Source organism: Dama dama, chromosome 11 (genome assembly GCF_033118175.1).
Source record: "Dama dama isolate Ldn47 chromosome 11, ASM3311817v1, whole genome shotgun sequence".
NCBI classification, from domain to species: Eukaryota; Metazoa; Chordata; class Mammalia; order Artiodactyla; family Cervidae; genus Dama; species Dama dama.
In genome coordinates, this window is record NC_083691.1 from 77,608,741 (window position 1) to 77,622,779 (window position 14,039).

Below are 14,039 nucleotides of genomic sequence, written 5' to 3' on the forward strand. Positions count from 1 at the left end.
GCATGTGCAGTTTATAGTCATCTTAATTTAATCTTAATTGACATAACAGGCAAATATCAATAGAAGAAAATGTTTTAGCTTTTTAAAGACTGATCTTACTTGTTTACTGAACATTTTCAGCAAGGCATCCACAACCCCACAGCTCAACACTCAAAATCCTTTATTAAATGCAAAACCTAGTGGGATATTTTCAAGACAATTAAGAAACTAGGTTCTCTTTATGGTACATTGTCTCATTCTACATCACCGCAGTTGTCAGCAATGGGAGTCAAACTGTAATTATAATGCCTGTAATTCTTAAGGTGTTAATCACAGCAAACTGAATTTGAAGAATTATGAAAAGTATATTGTTTTAGTATGTTTAATTCAGTGAAGAAATTAGCATTTTATCTTTACAAAATATTGCTCTACATAACATGGAAGTTACCTGAGCTAAAAGAGCTGCCATTTCTAATGCCAGGTCCCTGTTCAGAGGAAAAAGTCCATTTACTATTTGATCATTTGTCTGATACATTAACAGCAACTTTTCTCTCTCAGTCTCTCCTCGAACTTGCATTGAGAAATATAATCTGTAAAAAAAGAGGAAATTTTTCATTAAATGATATACTCACAAAAGAGGAAGGTAAAGAGAAATCCAGAGGACTGATAAGGGGTTGTTCTAACAATAGTTCTCTCAGTGATACAAACATTACGATCTGTTGATGAACTCCATTTCTATTCTTTATAACATTTACCAGCAAACTGAGAAAAACTGCTCTGAAGCTGAGGTTGAGGGGTGCTTCTATGATATTTTTATGCCCTGAAATACCTTAGCTGCTACTGAGGAAGGACCTGACACCAGTGGAGTGCATCAACCCAATTTTAAAAACACTCCTGACCTTTCCTACACACCTTGGACATAACAGGGAATAGGAAATGAAGGTTTCAATTAAAAATCAATATCAAATGGTCAAATGGGGGCAGTTTTCTCCAGGAATCTAAAAGATGGTACATCTATCTGAAAGTAATTGCACATTTAAATGTTTTGACTTTTTTTTTTTTTTGCCACATTCTGATAAACAGCCCTAGGATCTCAAATATAGCTTACATGCTATCATCATTACTTGTTGAAATATGATCTGGCTTTTGTTCACCTAGGTCTTCATCGATTCAGTGACCCTCTGTATTTAATCACTGTACTGTTTCTTTGTTCTTTTAAATTTTATTTATTTATTTGGCTGTGTTGGATCTTAGATGCATCATGCAGAATCTTCTTTGCACCATGCAGATCTTTCCTTGTGGCATGTGGAGTCTCTCTAGTTGCGGCGTGAGGGCTCCAGCAGTTGCAGCACACCAGCTTAGTTGCCCTGCAGCATGTGGGATCTTAGTTCCCCAACCAGGGATTGAACCCGTGTCCTCTGTATTGCAAGGAAGATTCCTAACCACTGGACCACTAGGGAATGACTGGGCCACTTCTTTATATGAGGTTTCTGAGGCTCTGACTCTAGGCTACAGAGCAGGCAGAGAGCCCTGTAAACACTGTAAATACTGTGACAGTGGGGCGGGTAAGCAGCATGGTGACATGCCTTAACATTGTCATGACAACACCGTGGCAGGAAAAGAGAGATTTAGATCCAACATTTGTCAGGTGTGTGCTCAATTAACTGTAACTGGATTTCCAGCCTTTTTTCCCCCATCCACTTGAAGAAGAGGACACACTATCATCAGTTACAAAATTTCTCATGGTAATTATCTCAAATAGCAAGAAATGAGAGGGCAGCAGGCCAGACTCTCAGGGGAAGCATGGGCGGGGGGCGGGGGTGTACTTTGAAAAGCTCTTCTTCCCCATTGTTCTGATAATTCTTTCTGTTCATGCCAGCTTAAGAGTCACTGGCCTGGGCCATCATTCAGAGTGATTTCTTGAAAAAAAATAATTATCTGTGTCTGCGTGATGACAAACTGTTAACTGGTAGAAGAACATGGTTGGGTAACAGAAATAGATTCTAAATTCAAAATGATGTCAGCAAAGGGATATAGAACAAAAAGAATAAAATTTAAGATGAAAGTCCTCCTTTTCTGGCATGTGAACATTTTTGTACTTAGCATATTTCCTTCACTTGAAGTTAAGAACTCTGTCTTATTCATCACTATCATGCACTAGGGTTTATTTAGCTAAGTGTAGCCACTGGAAGGTTCTTAGTAAAAGTCTGAATTGGTAATACAATAGGAGGGAGAAAAGAACCAAATGTTCAGATGGCTACAGACAAGAAGATCTAAAGTGCATCTTCTATCATTTCTGGCATGCCAGTGAGACTGCACCTAGGAAGGGAAGATGAAGCAGTACAGGCACAAAAGAGAAAAACAATTCCAGACACACATACAGGAACACAACTTGTAGGAATCACAGGCTCAAGCCCCTAATGGAACAGTGTGGGCTCCAACAACTATACAGGGATTTGGAGAGAATGTGGAGAGGAACTAACAAGTCCCCCAAATGATAAAGAAGTCAGAAAATCAAACCCACGGATCTTGAATAGGAAAGGCCCCACAGAACACAATCTAAGTCTGTCCCAATATGACTAGCTTCCAACTGCTCCCCAACCCTGAAGGGGTCTGAAGCAGAGAAGTGGGGCTTCTGTCACAGCAGGAGGGCACGCGTTGGCTGGCAGGGGCATTCCCAAATGTCCTCACTTGACATCGAGGAAACTGAATACTGTGTGATGGAAACCACATCACTAAGTGGACCAATATCAGCAAACACACACCACTCCAAATGGGGCAGAGCTCTCCCGGTACTGCTGGGTAGTCCTTTAGCTAGCCTCCAACCAGCTCCAGATTTCAGTCCTCAGAGCATGTGTTTCCTACTGTTGCCTTTCTCATCACCATGTAAACCTACTGAGGGAGCAGCTTGCCTTCACTCTCCCTTCGCCTTCCTTCACTCCTCTGTCCACCATGGCCTGCTGATAACACTACAAAACCTGCCATGTGACCCGTCCTCCCTTCCCTGTTCTCCCCCGGCGTCTACGGCCACCTCCTCTAGTCCTGTGCTCAGGAGTCATCTACTGCAAAGCCTTCCTCTCCGCTCCCACGACACCTTGCACCCAGACATGTTATATTCACAGTAAGAGTGAATATCATTGGGGCATCTACTGTGTAAGCAGGCCCTGATCTAACTGCTTTACATCTGCTAACATTTAGTCCTTCAGGTGACCCTAAGTAGGTACTGTTTCCATCTCCATTTCACGTTGAGGGGACCTGAGGCCCAGAGATGGTGAGTGACTTGCTCATGGCCACAGAGTGAGTGGGGGAGCCAGGATGCTAATCCAGCAGTTTCTCTCAGAGGCCATGTCCTTTACTGCTCTGCTAGAGTGTGACTGCTATGGCATTAGTCTCATTACTAAGAATTCATGTCTTACATGAGCTGTAAGATTCTACAAGGCAGGAAACATCTATTCACTTTTGAATCTCTAGGGTTTCAATAAGACCTGGCACTGGCAGACACTGGAGAGATGCTTATGGCATGAATGGATAAATGAATGGTGGTGAGAATTGAAAAATATGGAAATTATTTGCCAGAAAAACCTTGAAAAATCCTTCTGTACCCTTGGGTAAATGGTTTAACTCTCTAAAGCTTCAGTTTCCTCATCTATAAGATAGAGATGATGATAATACTTACTGAGAGGTGCTGTTAGGATTAAATGAGATGAGGCATATAAAGATCTCAGCACAGGGCCTGGTATATGGTTAAGTGCTCAATAAATACTGGTGGTGGTTATTATTACTACTACTATGATAATGATTCTTCTCTAGAGGTCTTTAGACCCACAACAGTCTCTTCATACAGGGAGCTTTTTTTTTTTTTGACATGAACACAGCTGGAAGAAATGGGATAAACGAGGTGACCTGTCAAGAGGCTTCTTGGTTTAGGATTCAATATTCATGCTCTCACAGTGCACTAAAGGTGGCAGAGATGGGAACCTTAAACTATGATCCAGAGAATAATAACAACACAGAATTATTGATAATAAACTTTTGTTTCAAAGAGGGGAGCAAGAAGAGCTGTTCTCTATAGGGAAAGACCCTTGCCAGCTTAGTTTTGTTAAAAACATTCCTTGATTTTGGAATTTCAAATAGACGGTAAGAAACCAAATTAAATAAGTGGTTTATTAATAGATATGAGTAGAATTTAAACATTACCAAATAGTTTTATTACCAGAGTTTTCCAAATGAGAATAAGTTCAAAACCTATTAATTAGACCTTTAATGTCTAATCTAAATAATTAAAATTCTATAACTTACTAAACATAAATAAAAATTCCATGATAAAGAGAGGTGGTGCTTTAGTTTTGCTTATCACAGTGCTGCTTGACAGATGAAGAATCAAGTCTATAGCTGTGTGGTAGGTCACAGCCAGTTCCCCTCGTAACTGTGTCACTGGGCATTAGGGCTCATTTCCTAAGCTATTTATACACATATGCAAAGCATGATCACATTTAGAAACAGTACTTTCTCACAGCTGTGGCTACCCAGCCATTTCAGATTTCTGTTAAAGATTAAACCTTATAGTTGAATTGCTTTTCTTCTGATGTTAAAGATACTGTCATGAAATTGCTTGTGTTTTTTTTTTTTTTTTTGCTAACAAGGCAATGTGTTATTCATGACTGCTTTTGTCCTTCCTGGTGGAATTTGCTTGAGCTGGCACATTATTCTTATGTCTCTTTCAGACCACCTTTCTCCATTTCATCCATTTAATTTTGGTTCCAACTGTGGCCATCATAGTCAAAATCAGTATGTATTCAGCATTTGTAAGATATACATTATTAGCAATAGTCTTAGACACGGACATAATTCCATTTAGTGCCAACAAGACCAAAGGAGCATTCCAGAACCTCTTCTAAATACATAAAAAAACCAAGCAGGTCAGGTCCAGGCGCTGGCTTCCTTCCACAAAAGATACAGGCAGCAACATGGACCTCTGGATCAGTGCTTCTCCAAACTTGGCATGAGTAAGAATCACCTGGAGAATTGTTAAAACACAGACTCTGGGGCCTTTTCCCCAGAGATTCTAATTCAATAGGTCTGAAGTGGGACCAAATAATGGGCATTTCAATGTGTTTCCATGTGATACTGAAGCTGCAGATCCAAGACCCACACTTTGAGAATCACTGCTCCCAGCGACCACAGAACTAAAACAATCATCTAGAAGGTCCTAACTTCTAGCTGCTGTTTTGTGCCAGTCATGAAAGGGCCAGGGTGGAAACAGATTCCTCCAGGATGAGAGCCTGTTCGATTTTTACTACCTAAGTAATCCTGCATATCTCTAGGAGCACAGGATTTTAAAATCTTAGATACCAAAGCTCAACAGTCACTGTCTCATTACCCAGAACTCTTGTGAATCACTCAGCTCATGAATCCCTGAACAGAGAGGCTCTAGTGGCTCATGAGCTAAGTCGCTTCAGTGATGCCCAACTCTCTGCGATCCTATGGACCTTAGCCAGCCAGGTTCCTCTGTCCATGGGGTTGTCTAGGCAAGAATACTGGAGTGGGTTGCCATTCCCTTCTCCAGGGGATCTTCCCGACCCAAGGATTGAACATGTTATCTCTTAGGTCTCCTGGACTGACGGGTGGGTTCCTTATTACTACCGCCACCTGGACCTTTTATTCAGATCAAAGGCGTCTGTTCAAACAGTGGTGGCCTTTTAGTGGCTGAGTGTATGAGAGGAATCCACAGTATGAATGCACAATATTTATTTAACCATTCTGCTACTAATAAACATGTGTCCCATAACACATTTATTTTTCACTGTTACAAAAATTACTGGAATACTCTTTCCCACTTATGTGGGTATTTCTCTGGGATAAATGATCAGAAAAAGAGATCCTGAACTGGATCAAAGGCTGTTACATTCTTTCTGTTATATAGTACCTTTACTTCTTACATCTCAGTATCAGAGCTAGGAACATATTTCAAAAGTAGGCCTCTAAAAATTTTAAAGTCAAGACTACAGCAATAATTCTACCAGGCTCTTACTCTGATATCTTAGATCCCTTATTTTATGAAGTGTAAGAGTCAAATAAAAGAAGCAAAATACATTTTTTGTTTTTGTTGTTGTTGTACAGTTAATGTGACATGGTCAGTGAACACTGTTTATTAAATACCACCTTCTGCTCATACATGGAAGAAAAGAAGTGGTTTTTTTTTTGTCTTGTTTTTTGTTTTTAAAAAAAGAATAAAGAAAACCCTAGTTTCTGACCATATGCTAAAGTCTATTAAAACTGTACCTGTTGTGGGCTTCTCTGGTGGTCCTGTGGTTAAGAATCCACCTGCCAATACCGGACACACAGGTATGAACCCTGGTCTGGGAAGATCCCACGTGTCAAGAGGCAACTAAGCCCAAGCACTACAACTACTGAGCGCATGTGCTCTGGAGCCCACGCTCGGCAGCAGGAGACGCCGTCACAATGGGAAACCAGTGGATCGCAACTAGAGGAAGTCCTTGCAGAGCAACAAAGACCTGGCACAGCCAAAAATCAATAAATAAATACTGAAATAAATTTTCTTTGTTGAGCAAGTCCTACCAGCTCTTTCCCAGTTCCTGAAACACTGCTCAGCCTCCCTCTACAGGCTTTGTACATCCTTTTCTACCGGTTTCAGTGCTTTCACTCTCAGCCTCCTTCTGACCTTGACATAAGCATCATTTCCTCAAAGAAACCTCCCAAAGCCTCCAGTCTAGGACAGGATTCTTGTTAAGGGCTCTCACACAGACATGCACTTTTCTTTTAGAGAAAAATTAGCAACTATCTTCCTCACTAGCCTGTAAATTCCAAAAGATCAGGGATTGTGTGTTTGTTTATTATTATTTAATCCAAAGCATCCAGCTAAGTGCTGGGCTTATAGATGAAGCTCAATAAATACAGAGGAAGAGAGAATATGAAAGAACAAGAATGAATGAATATGAACATACCACTTCTAAAAGACTTGGGTAAACAAACGATTCTTATTACAGATCTGCAATAGGATATTTGAATATTCAGTCTTATGGAAAAAATGTAATATTGGTGTTAAAGCAAATTTTGAAAGTGAAAAACTGTATCAACTGCCCTAACAGAGCAACTACTTTTTTCCTTATAGTTTTCTTCTAATCTTTGTCCAAATACAAATTTTTATAAAACACAACTATTCATGATATTACTACAATTACAGACAAAATTTTAGGTGACAGTTTCTTCCTACAGAAATAGAGCTACCATTTTAGGAAAACATGTAAATAAATGTAATTTTTAAGGCTATTAAACAGGAAACTAAATTTTAGGTGTATGATTTGAAAATAAGGGTATACTCTTTGGCTCTTGGTGATAGTATTACACACCTGTTTTTATAAGTGAGACGAACAGTTCTCGTACCTTCCCATTTCCCAGGCTGCTGTTCTTTAGAAGCCTGTTCCCATTTAGAGATAATGTCACAAATCTAGAAGGGAAGTAGAAAATGGAGATTCATAATGTTTTTCACATTGGCTATTTTTTGAAGACAAGCAGGTCTACAGACTGAAAATTTTCAATTAATACAATCAAACCAAATGGACTGAAGCTTTCTGTTTTAAGCTTCTGCAGCTCTGAGTTTAGAATTTAATTATAAATCACTCTTTGGTCCTCTTATCCTTTCGGACACACATTAACTTTGGACTATGGCCATGAATTTTTTACTCAAAAAGGAAACTTAATGAAGGATTGCATGAGACTGGAAACAAGAAGATTCCAGGAATTTTTTCATGATTTAGTCACCGAAAAGCAACTTTTCCGCCTTCTGAGTTTAAAAAGATTGGAATAACTGAAGTTATACCAAAGAAATCTGAAATATAATGTTAAGGTTCTTGGGGAAAGAACAAAAATTCTTCAGGAACAAGATAAATTTAAAAAAATCTTGTCACTTACAGAATAATAAATGAAAGTTTTTAAAATTATGGGGTAAGCAATTATTCACCAAAGCCCCTGAAATTTACTCAGCTCAAGTCAACCAAAAATACTAGCTTATCTTCTTGATCAATTATTAAAAGTATTCAAGGGATGTTTGTCTCAAAAATTTACATTTGGAATTGTTGATCTGAACAGGATATACTTGAAACTGCAAGGAAAAAGACATTCATTTATCTAGATGCCTCAAAATGCAGCTGAAGAAACAGGTGGGAGTGGGGTGGAAATCCTATCTCCTGACCAGCACTCCTAAGGAACTAAGTATGAGTTTTAACATATTGCATATTTAACCCATGGAGATCCAACAGATCATTCCGCAAATGCAGCTGGGCTTTGGGAGTTAAATGAAAGTACTGATGTTTTATATGCTCTGAACTTATGGATGCATTGCTTGCTTCACCCCAAATATTTCATCTCCAAATCAGAGAAGTACCTTTACTCCATAACAAGGTACTTATTCCCAAGAGCAATAAAGACCACGTCAAGTAAGAGGATCCAGACCTGGTTCCAGCTATTTGATTTGCCATAAGTTATTTTTCATTCTAGGCCTTGGTTTCCTCATTTGCAAAATAAGTGGGTTATTTCTCTAAGGTTCCTTATGGTTCTGTATCCTATGTTTTTAATCGTTGCCATGGCTAGATGGAAACTTCATTAAAGCTATTTTACTATGACCTAGAAAACATTTTTAAAAGAATCTTCCAATTTTCTGTCTTTGCTCATGATCTTCCCTATGTCTGGAATCACTTCTTTATTTCCACAGGTGCATTTTCTTGTGTGTGTTAGTTGCTCAGTCAGATCCGACTCCTTGCAACCCCATGGAGTGAAGCCCGCCAGGCTCTTCAGTCCATGGGATTCTCCAGGCAAGAATATTGGAGTGGGTTGCCATTTCCTTCTCCAGGGGATCTTCCCAACCCAGGGATCAAACCCACGTCTCCTGCATTGCAAGCAGTTTCTTTACCATCTGAGCCACCAAGGAAGCCTGGTGCATTTTCTACCAGTCAAAGTCCAGATGAGTTCTTCCCTAATTTCCACTGAATGTAATCTCTTCCTCTGTAGAATGCGCACCACATTCTTAAAACTATTTATCATTTTCAATTTTAAGGTTATCAGTGTATAAGGCTACTCTTCCCTAAGAAGATTAGGAGTTCACTATGCGCAGGGAATATTTCTGCTCCTTCTTTATATTCCCCAAAGGGTCTGCTCCAGCTCCTGGGACACAATGTGTATGTGTGAGTGCACAGTTGTGTCCAACTTTTGGCAACCCTGTGGACTGCAGCCTGCCAGCTTCCTCTCTCTGTGAAATTTTCCAGGCAAGAATACTAGAGTGGATTGTCACTTACTGCCCCAGAGGATCTTCCTGACCCAGAGATCAAACCTGCATCTCTTGTGTCCCCTGCATTGACAGGCAGATTCTTCACCACTGTGCTACCCAGGAAGCCCTGGGACACAATATACAGTTAAATGGATACTGCTGAGTGAATGAATAAAATGGAAAGCCATTTTATTAGAGCTTCCATACCTCCACTCTTTCTATCTTAATATTTAGGGTATTGTTACTATTATTAATCTGCTTCCTCTCTTTAACACATAGGATGTATGTGTGTGAGGGGTTTCCCTGGTGGCTCAGTGGTAAAAAAAATCTGCCTGCCAATGCAGGAGATGTGGGTTTGATCTCTGGGTCAGGAATATCCCCTGCAGTAGGAAATGGCAACCCACTCCAGTATTCTTGCCTGGAAAATCCCATGGACAGAAGAACCTGGTGGGCTACAGTCTATGGGGTCACAGAAAGTCGGACACCACTTAGCAACTAAACAACAATAACAATATATGTGTGTACAGATTTTATTCAGAATTCCTTGGCTTCAACAAAGTCCAAAAAATTATTTTTTTATTATGAAGATTAGATTGCTTATATTTTTTGAAAAGTCTTGAACTAAACTTTTTGCAAATAGCAGAATAACTTCTTTCCTGTTTGCTGGGTCTGCCTCCTTAAAAGGAGTTGGTTTTACCTTGATGTTTCCTTGAAGACAATGCTCTAAATCCCGGCCAGAAGGATCATCTGTGAACAATGCAAATCCAGACTGTGCTGGCTTCCTCATTCCTGTATCTTGGTTCAAAGTATTCAAAAACTCTTCCACTGTGGTGGATGCATCAAATCCAACTACCTAAACAGAAACAACATAGTCCTTCTCTTAATAAAAAGGTACAGACATTTCAAACCTAGATTTCAGGGGGGAAACAGGGCATACATGATGCATGATTAATAACATATATTTATCTAGGTGCTTTAACTTTTTTTCAAAGTTCCACTGGAGAAAATTAATGTCATCTTAGTCATTAGCCTGACATAAGAATTCCTGGCTTCAGTCAACAGACATGAATTCAAAATAGAAAGATCATTTGAGAGCTATAAACCTTTTGCAGAGATATTATGCTGGCCCATTAGGAACTACAGAACAGTATGTAATCTTCAAGCAAAGGGGGAAAAAAACAAAAAAGAAATACACTTAAACATATGAACACTTTTAAGCATTTAATTTTTTTTCTTTAATATGCAGTATCTGAATTCCATGATAAAAAGACTAACTGCCAGCTCTGGAATACATTTGCTAGTTAATAGGCAATCACCTAGATATGAGTTGGAAGGGCCTGGATAGTTTTCCCAGAGAATTCCTAAGATGTGGAGACTTTAAAGGGACTAAACATGTACACATCCCATGTCAGTAATCATTTCCTCACCTAGCTGGTACACTGTTGGGGGAAGCCCACAACTGAAGTAATTTTGCTTTCTCCATCAGAATTATAATGGTAATGAAAATCCTCCCTTATTTCATTCAATATGGATATTTTAGTGTGCATCGTTTTTTAGCAAAACTGTTTCAAAACTCAACTATCCTGACAGAAAATCTAATATATTTGCATGTTTATCACTGCCAGCTGCTGACAGAAGTAGGGTGACAGTCCCACCTCTCAACACCACTGAGGTTATACACAGGATTCTGGGCTAAGCACGTGTTCATTGGGTAGAAAGTCTAATCTACCTGATATATTCCATTCATGAAGTGCACAGGGATGCTGAAGGGCAAAGAATGATGATATGGGTTTCGAAGAAGGGTGGAAAGAATCTCCATTCTTGAGGGTCTTGCTTCTCGATCTCCATTCTGTTGTGTTCTTTCTACACATCTCTGGCAGTAAATGGCATATTTTCCAAATTCTGTCCTATAATACAAAACTTAAGATAAAACCTAAGAATAAATTTAATTAAGATATATGCAACCATTAAGGAAACTTTCCTTGGTGTACATTGTTACAATGTATCATGCTAATTGTTGACAGCATATTATCATTATTGAATGATAATATTAACTGCTATATTAATATACATTAATATTATATAATGTTAATTATCATAATCACAATTATATAAATTTAATATTATAGATATTGATATATATTAATATAATATTATCATTATTGAGTGATAATATTAACTGCTGTCACCTTTCTCAAATTCTAGTGTCTTTACTTTTGCCACACACTTCCCACAAATCAATCTTCATCATTATTGTATTGCTATAATCACAAAATAAATTTAAAATTACCAGACATTACATGGTCAACATATAGTGATTATATTAACAAATATAAAGAAAATAACTGTATAAAGACTAGAACAGGATAACATAAGCAGTGCATGATGAAGAGTTCTCTTTTGAAGAACACAGAAGTTAATGCCATTCCTGCTGAGCAAGATAAGAAAATATCTTCAAACAAAAATAAAAATGTATTTTCCTTGGGACTTCCCTGGCAGTCCAGTGGCTAAGAATCTGCGCTCCCAAGGCAGGGGGTCCAGGTTTGATGTGGTCAGGGGACTAGATCCTACATGTCACAGCTAAGACCTGGCCCAGCCAAATAAATAAATAAATATTCCTTCTTTACAAAACATGTACTTCTTTAAAAATGTTAAGCATTAAACAAAACTGCTGGGGTAAATAAATCCAGTAAAAGCTGAATAGAGATCTTATTTGTCCTTATTTGTTACATATAATTTTTATTTCATTTATAAAAGCAGATTGATAATGTACCTAAATATATGTGCATTCAAGTGCCGTTTAGGTGGGCTTTAAAATCTCACCTTTGTAGGGGGCGGGTGGTTCTCAGTGACTACAACTGTAATCATACGACCTTGATGACAGAGTCCCCAAAAACATATTATGAGATGGAAGATATTTTCCTACTGCTTCCAAGCTGCTTTTTCATTTCACCGTTTGTTTGAGCCCCAGAGTCTATTTAAACAACCTAATATGAACCTCTTGGACAAAATGATCCCAATCACCCTTGGCTGGACACCCTAGGCCCCACTGTAAGAAAGTCATTCTAACAGTGAATTGGAAAAGTCTTTTTCAAAGGAGTAAAAATTCTGAGGTAATTCAAATACATACAACTATAAAAGGTGGGAAGACTATCAGAGAAGTCTTCTATATAAAAGAATTAAATGTGAAGAAAATAGTAATAGAAAAAATAAGGAAACAAAATAGCTGCTTTTATTGGATGAACACCCACTAACAATAAGACATTCATACTTGAAATGTACATACTTTTAACTTAAAATATTCTTTGTCAGCTTTTCAAGCTTTTAGTGCAACCTTCCATGAGAGATGTTACGTAACAAAGGAAATATTTTTCTAGCTCTGCATAAATGATAACCAAAGGCTTCCTGTATCAACATTTGTTTCACACATTCTTCCACAAATGTACCTGGCAGGTTACTAAATACCTATGATTTATTGCAGACACAGAGGCCACGTAAATGGGACAGCTGTCTAGAACTCTGCGTACCTGGAATCTGCATTTCTCTTTAGGTGGAGCCTGAGGAGCCACAGGAAAGGATGATGGGGAAGGAAGAGCCCAACACAGAGCGCCAAGAGTTGCCAGCCCTGGGCAAAGAGAAGCATCACAGGTTAGACACCACGTGGTCATCAGAGATCTAAGTCAGGGGGAGTGTGACCGAGACAGGAAGTGAGAGCGAAGGGATGATGACAGTCTTTCTTGATCCCAAAATGTTTTTGCTTTTTTCCACATAGACATCATCTCCTTAGAGCATTTATAATACATAAAAGCATAAAAGCTTCATATTGGGTCAGAACCATAATCCATCTAATTATGTATACAGTTGTATACAACTGAGGTATCAGAGGCTATCATATGGTAATCCTGGGAAATTGTTCCCTTTTGTTCATTTATGTGTTAACTCTTTCACTGAAATATAAGTAATGGTACTAAGTAAGGGCAAATTGAAAAGTAGTAAAAAATAATTTATACAAAAAGCAAAACCGATCTACCCATACATACATACATAGCTAAACAAGGGGCAAGCACAAAAATATTAACAGAGGTATCTCTAGGTAATAGAGTTATATATGACTTTTATTATTCTCTTGCTTGTATTCTATTTTATATCTTAATTTTTTTTAATTAAGGAAGTATAACTTCAATATTTTTTTAAATGTCATACAAAAAAAGGAAAAGAGGGAAAGGCCCTGCCCTTGGAGAATTTATGACCTAGGAGAAGACATTATATATATATTTAAACAGTAATCTATAATACAGCACCATTAATACACTGTAATAATGTTTTTTAAAGTATGACCAATGGATGGAACGATTACTGATGCAGGAGTCAGGAAAGAATCTACGGGAGGGATGTTGCTTGGGTTGGACTGTGAAGTCCACAGGCAGGAAGAATGCAGAGGGATCTGGTTTCCAGGTGAAGGATAATGAAAGGCAGGGTTGTTAGAAGAATGAGGAGAGTTTATTCATTCAATGTACACTGGAAACAGGATATATAAAAATGAAGTGGAGAAAGAGGAGGCCACTGGAGCCAGATTATGAAGGGCCCCCGATAGACATGAAGCTTAAGTTTCAGAACCCCGCTCAATACAAAAAAGTCCCCTCCAAATACCTGGGACAGGCCCTATGAGCTGTCATAGTCATATGACATGCTCATTTGTTCTTTTAAAATGTGTAAAAGTAATAAATTTTGTGTTCTTTTTCTTAGTATTCATTGCACAAGTTTCAAGTCCCACAAA

The 14,039-nt window shown here is 38.5% G+C and overlaps 1 protein-coding gene across 1 annotated transcript in view; it reads right to left on the reverse strand.

The window, feature by feature from the left end:
• PLEKHH2 (pleckstrin homology, MyTH4 and FERM domain containing H2) overlaps positions 1-14,039 on the reverse strand; it is a 95,314-nt gene that overhangs the window by 13,184 nt on the left and 68,091 nt on the right. Inside the window, exons 21-25 of the mRNA XM_061155512.1 lie at positions 12,790-12,887; positions 10,992-11,169; positions 9,960-10,115; positions 7,350-7,447; positions 428-569 (exon numbers count right to left, since the gene is read on the reverse strand). Of these exons, the coding sequence (XP_061011495.1) occupies positions 428-569; positions 7,350-7,447; positions 9,960-10,115; positions 10,992-11,169; positions 12,790-12,887 (672 nt within the window). The remainder of the gene's footprint in view (positions 1-427; positions 570-7,349; positions 7,448-9,959; positions 10,116-10,991; positions 11,170-12,789; positions 12,888-14,039) is intronic.